Here is a 10,176-nt window from a genome sequence, read left to right as displayed (position 1 = left end):
TCCCCAACTAAGCAAGCCAGAGGCGACAGCGGCAAGGAACCAAAACTCCATCACTTGTCAACTAATGTACAAGAGTGATATATACACTAACTTTACTGTATCTCTGAAATCATTTAGAATTAGCTGTTGGAATATACAGGGTTTGCATTCTTCAACTTTTGGAAACAAGACTGCAGACCAAGACTTCTTTACCTCTGTGCGGTTTATATTCTGCCTCAGCATAGAAATCGTCAGTTTGTTGTTTTACACACATGCAAACAGACATTATTTCAAACATGTGTCATGACATAGTAGAAAGGTCCCCTTTTTCTATAGTCTTTGATAGTAGTGAGATGCATAAGAAATCTTTAGATGCGAAAAAACACTATAACCTTCTCTAAGAAGTGCACTGCAAACGCAAGCATTTTTGACGATTGTTTCTGTCCAGTCCTCTCGTTTTATCGCATGTAACCACAGTAGTCGTCGTTTTTTTTGTCTGGCAGATATTTTAAACTCCTTATCTTGGCAAATCTGGTGGAAAAACAAGACAAGTAACAAAATAAGAAAGACAAAGAATACATTTCATTATAAAACTTTATTGAAGATTTGTTTGTCCTGGATCAGGATGGAATGATATGAAAAAAAGATGTGAGCGTCCATCTCCGTGGAAATAAGGAGAGGGCAATAAAACCAGACAATTTAAGAGAAAGAAAAATTCAGTGCTCTGCATCGCACCTGTTCACTTTAAAACCATTCAGAACTCCAGCAATGCTTCACTCACTGAAACTGTCTTGAGATGAGTTCGTTCAACTCCACACCACTCTGCATTTCAAACGCCATCTGTTCACATCAAAAAAATAAGTGTGCTTTCAGTTACACCAGTCCTTTTAAAACAACAAGCAATGGGGAAAGCACTGCTCCGATTCCCATGAACTGCATCACTCTGAATCACATCAGCTGATTTGGGACGAGTTTCTCGACAGCAGCTTTGGCCTCTTGATCATTGGCAAACATGTAAAGTCTAGCTGAAATAAACAAAAGAAGCTGAGGAACGAAGCCCCGCGGCTCTCAGAGCACGCCACTGCCGCTGAGATCTCAGGCCGGCCCCTGGCGAAAGGCGAGACATGACCACCAAAGCAGTGATCGCGTCCTTGAGAAGGATGGGCAATGGTTTGGCTGCGCGGCAGGGGTGATGCACTGCTATAATTTCAAGGTTCCTGGCGGAAGGCTTCCATTGCACAGTCTGTAGAAGCGCAGGTCGTTCACAATACGATACACTCCCTGAGAAAACGATGGCAGGTCCTGCGAGGAATAGAGACAGAAACAAGACGTGACTTGCATGTTAAAACAAGGTTCAAGCTGTGTGACTGAACCCATGACATCATCCAAACTGAGAGCATGGGACAAGTCTGTGTACAGGTGAATCTAACAACAACTGGCGAGAAAACGTCCTGCTCATGTTTAAATCCATATTAAAAAATAAAATACATTTTTATAAAAATATGACTATTCAGAAGAAAGAAAATAATAAAAATAAAACAAATGTGTATCATGTAAAATGTGAGGGGGTGTATATGTATACATATACACAAAATAATTGTATATTTTGCATATTTTATAGTAGTAGCAGTAGTAGTATATATATGTGACCCTGGTGTCAATTTTTCGAAATTGAGATTTATACATCATCTAAAAACTGAATAAATAAGCTTTCCATTGATGTATGGTTTGTTAGGACAATATTTGGAACTATTTGAAAATCTGGAATCTGAGGGCACAAAAAAAAAAAAATCTAAAAAATGAGAAAATCACCTTTAAAGTTGTCCAAATGAAGTTCTTAGCAATGCATATTACGAATCAAAAATTAAGTTAATATATTTACGGTAGGAAATTTACAAAATATCTTCATGAAACATGATCTTTACTTAATATCCTAATGATTTTTGGCATAAAATAGGGATAATTTTGACCCATACAATGTATTTTTGGCTACTGCCACAAATATACCCCAGTGACTTAAGACTGGTTTTGTGGTCCAGGGTCACATTTATTTGATGCCATGTCAGTATCTTAGGCTATTTTCATGGTAAAAACTATTTATAAAATACAAGTATAACAAATACAATAAAAACCAGCAAACAAACAAACAAGTTATATTTGCATATTTACATACTAATATATTTATAAATTAACTGAGTATAAATAGTATGTCTAGGCTGATTTTAATCAAATAAAAACTGTTAAAACAGTTTCCTAAAACAGCTTTTCTCAGTGCAACTTACAATCAGATTTTTTTCCTTTTAATTTCTTATCCCAAACTGTGTAATTAACAACATTTACAATTCATTAAATTAATTAAATTGGCACAGCGTATAATTAAATAAAACATTTAAATAGCTAGATAGCTCTAAAATAAACACACAATTACTAACATATTCAGTATATGTATAGTATCTGTCATTAATTTATGCAAATTTTAAATAAAAAAGGTTAAAACAAGGTTTCCTAAAAGAGGTTGAATTTTCTTTAAAAGGCATTAAAAACAGAGCGATGTCAAAAAAAAAAAAAAAATGTTCCAGTGCTTCAAATTTATGAAAACAATTTTCTCATGTAATTGACGCTTCAGGTATTAATGGCATCAGTCAGGTTCACTCACCCTCTCTGGCGTGAAGTTTCGGGCAAGCGTTGTGCGTTGGTGGGGGTCTAGGCCTTGGCAGCCATTGAGGAACTCTGACAAGAAGGAAGAGTAGAACGCTGGGAAATCCACAGCCGCCATGTTGTAGAGCGCCAGCGTGATGTCGTCCTGGAGGAGGTCGTGGCTCTTGTGCAGGAGGACTTGCAGGAGAACATTTATGAAGTGGAACAGCATGGTGTTCCGGAACAGCTTCTGAAATGAACACGTAACCACACATCAATACAAAACTGAATCCATTTGAATTAAATAAATACATTACATCTATTATAAAACGAGTACACCCCCCCCCCATTTTTGTAAATATTTTATTATATCTTTTCATGTGACAACACTGAAGAAATGACACTTTGCTACAATGTAAAGTAGTGAGCGTACAGCTTGTATAACAGTGTACATTTGCTGTCCCCTCAAAATAACTCAACACACAGCCATTAATGTCTAAACCGCTGGCAACAAAAGTGAGTACACCACTAAGTGAAAATGTCCAAATTGGGCCCAATTAGTCATTTTCTCTCCCCGGTGTCATGTGACTCGTTAGTGTTACAAGGTCTCGGGTGTGAATGGGGAGCAGGTGTGTTAAATTTGGTGTTATCGCTCTCACTCACTCTCTCATACTGGTCACTGCAAGTTCAACATGGCACCTCATGGCAAAGAACTCTCTGAGGATCTGAAAAAAATAATTGTTGCTCTACATAAAGATGGCGTAGGCTGTAAGAAGATTGCCAAGACCCTGAAACTGAGCTGCAGCACGGTGGCCAAGACCATACAGCGGTTTAACAGGACAGGTTCCACTCAGAACAGGCCTCGCCATGGTCGACCAGAGAAGTTGAGTGCACGTGCTCAGCGTCATATCCAGAGATTGTGTTTGGGAAATAGACGTATGAGTGCTGCCAGCATTGCTGCAGAGGTTGAAGGGGTGGGGGGCAGCCTGTCAGTGCTCAGACCATACGCCGCACACTGCATCAAATTGGTCTGCAAGGCTGTCGTCCCAGAAGGAAGCCTCTTCTAAAGATGATGCACAAGAAAGCCCTCAAACAGTTTGCTGAAGACAAGCAGACTAAGGACATGGATTACTGGAACCATGTCCTGTGGTCTGATGAGACCAAGATAAATTTGGTTCAGATGGTGTCAAGCGTGTGTGGTGGGAGTGTCATGGTCTGGGGCTGCATGAGTGCTGCTGGCACTGGGGAGCTATAGTTCATTGAGGGAACCATGAATGCCAACATGTACTGTGACATACTGAAGCAGAGACTGGGCCGCAGGGCAGTATTCCAACATGATAACGACCTTAAACACACCTCCAAGACGATCACTGCCTTGCTAAAGAAGCTGAGGGTAAAGGTGATGCACTGGCCAAGCATATCTCCAGACCTAAACCCTATTGAGCATCTGTGGAGCATCCTCAATCGGAAGGTGGAGGAGCGCAAGGTCTCTAACATCCACCAGCTCCGTGATGTCGTCATGGAGGAGTGGAAGAGGACTCCAGTGGCAACCTGTGAAGCTCTGGTGAACTCCATGCCCAAGAGGTTTAAGGCAGCACTGGACAATAATGGTGGCCACACGAAATATTGACACTTTGGGCCCAATTTGGACATTTTCACTTAGGGGTGTACTCACTTTTGTTGCCAGCGGTTTAGACCTTAATGGCTGTGTGTTGAGTTATTTTGAGGGGACAGCAAATGTACACTGTTATACACGCTGTACACTCACTAGTTTACATTGTAGCAAAGTGTCATTTCTTTAGTGTTGTCATATGAAAAGATATAATAAAATATTTACAAAAATGAGAGGGGTGTACTCACTTCTGTGAGATACTGTATCTATCAAATAAATGATAAAAGAAAGTAAGTTAGTTTTACCCTGTGGTACAGCTTGTGTTTGGTGTTTAGGACCTCGAGGTAACTCAAGTTTTGCTTGAAGATGTGAATGTCTGGTTGCAGAAAAGACTGACCAAATGCCTGCAAATCAAATACATGGCGCTCAGACACAAAAATAGTCCAACACACATACCAGCATTTCCAGAGCCGCAACTGAAGCTTGAACTGTACGAAACAACATTCTAGGAAACACTGAATAATATACAGACTATAAAAGCCAAAAACAAAAACATTGCATTGTGTTGTCTGTGCTGACTCCACACACTAAAGTGCCTTTGAAATAGTTGACTGATGTGGTTCTTCATAATGAATGAATCAATCTCTGAATCAGACTGAATCAGATCAGCATGGAAGGGATGTCACTGCTTGATGCTTCTGCAAAGCAGACTTGGTTAAGTCATGTTTAATGGCACTTATGCATGTGCAGTTGATACCTGCATGGCGGCAATGAACTGCGCTTGGTTCTCCATCAGTTCTTCGGCTCCGGTTCTCTGAACGCTGCTCAACACTGAGCTCTTGAAGAAGAATCTCCAGTTCTGATGGAGAATCTGAAAGAGCAGCTCGAACATCTCGGCTTTCACATCTGGACAGGAACGCTACAGAACACAGAGACGAAGATCAGCAAATTACAAAAAACTTCCAAAAAGAAGAACGTTAGAGAACTCATAAAAGGCGACACCCTTTTTTATTTGAATTAATGCATTTAGTCTTTAAATAAAAATAATATGCTGTATTTATCATGTGTATTTTTTCTGTAAGTATTTGCATCAAGTTACTGTTTCTGCTATACAACAATTAGCTTTTATATTGTAGATGCTAATGTATTGCATTCTGGCTCCTACACAAAATATTTGTAAATTTTTACAAACATTTTTTCATGCTACAGTAAAAACTGAATCGGTTAACCAAGTTATCTTATTTATGAAATTGAAAAACTGTAACGTGTTTAATATCACTGTACTGTAAAATAATGTCAAAAGTATAGTTTTTGCAAGTAGTTTTTGTAATTACTGGATAAAACAGTAATAGAACCTTCCCAGAAGTCCCAGTGAGAAACATTGCACAATTATTTTTTGTGTACATTTTGTTTCTTCTTATTTTTTTCATCATCAGCTGTTATCAGCATGTTTGTATATTTCTGTTACATAAAATTAAGCATTTAAATATCATGTTAAGACATATTATATTCTTGGGAAATGTAGAATATGATATATGTATATGCATTTTATGCAAGTAGTCTGTTATATGATTTTTAGCTATCAGAATTTTTACTTTTTGCCAATGTACATATCAGCAAAGGCACTAAATTGCATATTTTGCTTAATTTGGACCACTGAATAAAATTGAGGTATTTTTTTACTCAAAAGTATGAGCTCCATATTCTTACTATATTTACTATATGAGCCATAAAAGCTGATGTATCAAATATGATACTAAATATAAAAAAAAACTTTTTTTTCCCCTTTTTTTTTGTATGATTTTGGTCAACAAGATCAATAAACAGTTCCATTTAAAAAAATAAAAAATAAATTCGGGACTATTATTTCATATCTTTCTATGGTTATGGTAAGCGCCAATATGCACTGTGAGGTTTTGATTATTATTCTATTATTCATGTCTCTACCTCTGCCACTATTGGGTAAACCTGATCCAAACAAAGGCTGAGGATACTGGGTAACAGAGGTTTGAACGTCTGAACAGGTTCTTGAACCACCACCTGAAACAATAATACAAAAGATAAACTGTGAATGACATGCTTAATAAACACAGAAACCCAAACGCAAAGTGGCTTTTATTCCATTTACCTGCAGAATTTTGAGAAACTTCTGAACCACTTTGGAGCCAGAGCTGCCCTCCTGTAAGATGCTCACCGCCAGCTGCTCTCTGAGGAACACAGTGAAGATTTAGCCAAGTTAGATAAGCCTGACATCATTAAGCAGTTACACATGACTGATTAGTACTCATACACATTCAGAAACAACTGCTTATGGCTCTCTCAGTGTCAACAAAAGCTGTGAAGGTCACCTGGTGAACATGCTGAGGAAGGTCTGGATGATCTGCTCTGTGAAGGCCACACCCATCTGCACACGCAGCGCTTGAAACAGCGTGAGAAAGAAACTCAGCATCTCATCCGTCACATCTGAGAGAGAAAAGACGAGACGTCAGAACAATCAAACTGAACAAATATGATGACACTAGAAGGCAGTGAAGATGCTTTTGTCAAACGCTGATGAAAGTTCACTGGCTGTAAAAGTGATGGTTTAGTTACCCGGCTGCTGGATGAAGAGGGGGAAGAGTGCGAGCGTGACCTGGACAGACTCCTGCAGACTGTGGTAACAGATCTGACGTGATTTAGTGGCCTCTCCTGATATACTGTCCACCAGATCCCTCAACACGCACAGAGTCTGCTGGATCACAGCTTTGCCTGAGGGACACAGAAGGATTAACTGATAAAAAGCAAGCCTTTAAAAAAATTAAAATAAAAAATAAATAGAAATAATTAAAATTCTATATAAAAATTTTATATATAATTCCATCCATCGGCTGGGTGATAAATCGATAACGATAATTATCGCGATATAATTTTCCTCGATAAAACGATATGAAGAGTTTGATAAATGTCTGATATGTTTATGCACCAAAAGCAGAACGAAACTCATTTGAAGCGTGCCGCACAGACCATTTATCTGTGCGGATCAAAGTTCAACACGGCAGCGCAGCACGAGTTTACCAGAGCAGATGTGTTTACTCGGTCATGCGAGCACTAAACAGCGCTGTGAGATCCAGTGTGAAGCGCTTGCATTCAGCGAGCAACACAAATGACTCTGCGATTTTAAAGCCGGATGAAACCGCGCTGACAAACAGGAGAAACACTGTGTGCAATGATATAGTCAGAAGGCTTTTCAATTCTACAAATCGCCATCATTTACCATGGATTTACTGTAACACTAACCGTGCCATGGTATTTTGTTAGAAATGTGGGATATTCATATTGAATTTTAATGTAATATAATTATAGTATTTATTTGCAATTAAGCTGTAGCAGGGTTCCTCAAACCTTGCCCTGGAGGTCCAATGCGCTGCAGAGTTTAGCTCCAACCCTGATCAAACTCACATATCTGTGATTTTCTAATGATCCTGAAGACATTGATTGGCATGCTCAGGTGTGTTTGATTAGGGTTAGAGCTAAACTCTGCAGGAAAGTGGATGTCATGGGCCAGATTTGAGGATCCCTGAGCTATAGCATGTGTATTTATTTTTTATGTTTTTAAACTACTGTTTTTCATACAAATACCTGAAAACCATATAGTTATATTTTTACCATGGAATTGAGGTTTGCTATATGTGTGGTTTTAACTGTGATTATCATGATTTAAATGTATGCTATCATGGGAAACCAAAAAAACTTTTATTAGAACATGCAAAATACAATTACAATTTAAAATAGCGGTTTTCTATTTTAAAATGTAATTTATTCAAGTGATTCAAAGCTGTATTTCAGCATCATTACTCCAGTCTTCAGTGTCACATGATCCTTAAGAAATCATTCTAATATGCTGATCAAGAAGCATTTCTTATTATTATTATCAATGTTGAGAACAGTTGTGCTGTTTCAAATTTTTCTGAAGACTGTGATAATTTATTTTTCAGCTCTCTTCGATGGAGAGAAAGTTCAAAAGAACAGCGTTTATTTGAAATAGAAATCTTTGTAAGATTAGAACTGATTTTCTGTCACTTAAAATCAATTTACTGCATACTTGCTTAATAAAAGTATTTCTTTCTTAAAAAAAAAAAAAAAAAAACACCTTACAGACCCCATATAGCTACTAATCTTCAGTTGCTCTTACTGTTGGGGTGATGGCTGGGTGGGCGGGGCAGGAGGCGGTACTGCTGCGTGAGACTGCTGAGAAGGCGCGTGTGATTGGATGAGCGGCTCTGCCACTGCTGCTCTGCCTCCGGCAGGCTGGGCCACGGCAACAGCAGCATGTTTGACAGAGCTCGACACACGAGGATGTGACCCTGGGACAAAAACAACACCCATTACAACACAAACAAATACAGATGGAGCCAAGTACAAACCGTGCCACGCTGTCCTGTTTTCCAAAGACGGACCAATATAAACCCACCTCCTGGGGTAATCTGTGGTTATGATTCTCCGTGATCAGGTTGAAGATGTTTTGCACCGCCGGCAGCGACACAAGGAACACCGGCCGTACGGTGGTCGCCATGGAGACCAGGAGATGGCACGCAGATAAGAGCAATTTCTCTGGAACCTGCGGCATGCAGAGATCAGGCAGATTAGCATTATCCCAGTCAAAGAATGAGGAAAAACGGGTTAAACAGAATAAATCTAACAATATAGTGAAACTGTAAACCTTAACACACAGAGCAACGTTTTAGTTTCAAGACAACCCACCATCTAAATATATAGCAATGGACATTAGCACTAAAAACCTTGATATGGAGACTTCATGACTGAATGAATTATGACAGCGTTTACTTTACGGAGTTTATATTGTAATATGATGTAGGTGGTTATAAAAGCACATATTTTATCTCCCTTTTCTGTTTGAGAGAGGAGCTGGTGGTAGAAAAACATTTTCATTTCAAAACAAGAGTCCAAGTGTATTTAAAGTTGTTTAAAATTAAAAGCATAAATACATAATTTCTTTTCCTGGACATTTCTTCTGTTATTTTGATTCAAAAATACAGTAAAGACAGTAATATTGTGAAATTATTAGAATTTAAAATAACTTTGTTTCAAGATTTTAAAATGATGAAAGCTAAATGTTCAGCATCATTACTCCAGTCTTCAGAGTCACATGATCCTTCAGAAATCATTCTAATATACTGATTTACTGCTCAACAAACATTTCTTACTATTATCAGTGTAGTTGTAGTTGGAAACTGAAACATTTTACTGATACAAAGAGATCATATTGTATCCCCTCATCTTTCTGAATAAGGAGCTAGAGTTGTAAAGCATAGCCATTCAAAATAACAGTCCCGGTGTATTTTAGGCTTGTTTATAATTAGAAGTTCTGCATTATGCATGGGGAAACCAGTGGGGAAACCTGACTAGAGCGCACCACAAGAACGTTCACACATTAAATAGATTGATTTTACTAGTATTGGCACAATAATGTTTAATACCTTCACTTCAGCTAAATTTAATATATGACCACATAATCATATGTAATGATATGTACCAATTTTAATATGTATGTATATAGAATATATATATATACACACATGTTTGTGTGTATATTAGGAGTGACTCCGAATAGTCATAATAATAGGAGGAGCCTGATTCGATACCAATCTCACAGTCGAATATTTATGATCATGCCATTTTGACTATATGGAGGTGCTCAATGTCTGATTTCACAGAACTACCGGTTTTCTCCCAATAAGTTAATATACAGCCTATAATAATATGTATATTATAACAATAATATACAGCCTATTAAGATAATGCTGTAAATAAGAATCTGAAAATACAGAAGCTTTGAATAAATATTTTAACATGCGTGAATAAATTCAACCTCCTCTATAGATTTCAGTTTCACTTTCCATAATCCGTGACCGACAGGACCATCTTGGCGGCAGGGATTTAAATCTTTA

General features: G+C 38.0%; 1 protein-coding gene across 1 annotated transcript in view; it reads right to left on the bottom strand.

Moving 5' to 3' along the window:
* Positions 1–556: 556 nt before the first annotated feature.
* LOC306868652 (exportin-6-like) overlaps positions 557–10,176 on the bottom strand; it is a 30,258-nt gene continuing 20,638 nt past the window's right edge. The window contains exons 16-25 of the mRNA XM_079414915.1: positions 8,679–8,825; positions 8,400–8,571; positions 6,821–6,976; positions 6,577–6,691; positions 6,357–6,435; positions 6,176–6,268; positions 4,986–5,147; positions 4,534–4,632; positions 2,636–2,866; positions 557–1,281 (exon numbers count right to left, since the gene is read on the bottom strand). Of these exons, the coding sequence (XP_079271041.1) occupies positions 1,180–1,281; positions 2,636–2,866; positions 4,534–4,632; positions 4,986–5,147; positions 6,176–6,268; positions 6,357–6,435; positions 6,577–6,691; positions 6,821–6,976; positions 8,400–8,571; positions 8,679–8,825 (1,356 nt within the window). The 3' untranslated portion in view covers positions 557–1,179. The remainder of the gene's footprint in view (positions 1,282–2,635; positions 2,867–4,533; positions 4,633–4,985; positions 5,148–6,175; positions 6,269–6,356; positions 6,436–6,576; positions 6,692–6,820; positions 6,977–8,399; positions 8,572–8,678; positions 8,826–10,176) is intronic.

Source organism: Barbus barbus (genome assembly GCF_936440315.1).
Source record: "Barbus barbus genome assembly, chromosome: 4".
Lineage (NCBI taxonomy): Eukaryota > Metazoa > Chordata > Actinopteri > Cypriniformes > Cyprinidae > Barbus > Barbus barbus.
This window is presented reverse-complemented; position numbering and strand designations above follow the sequence as displayed.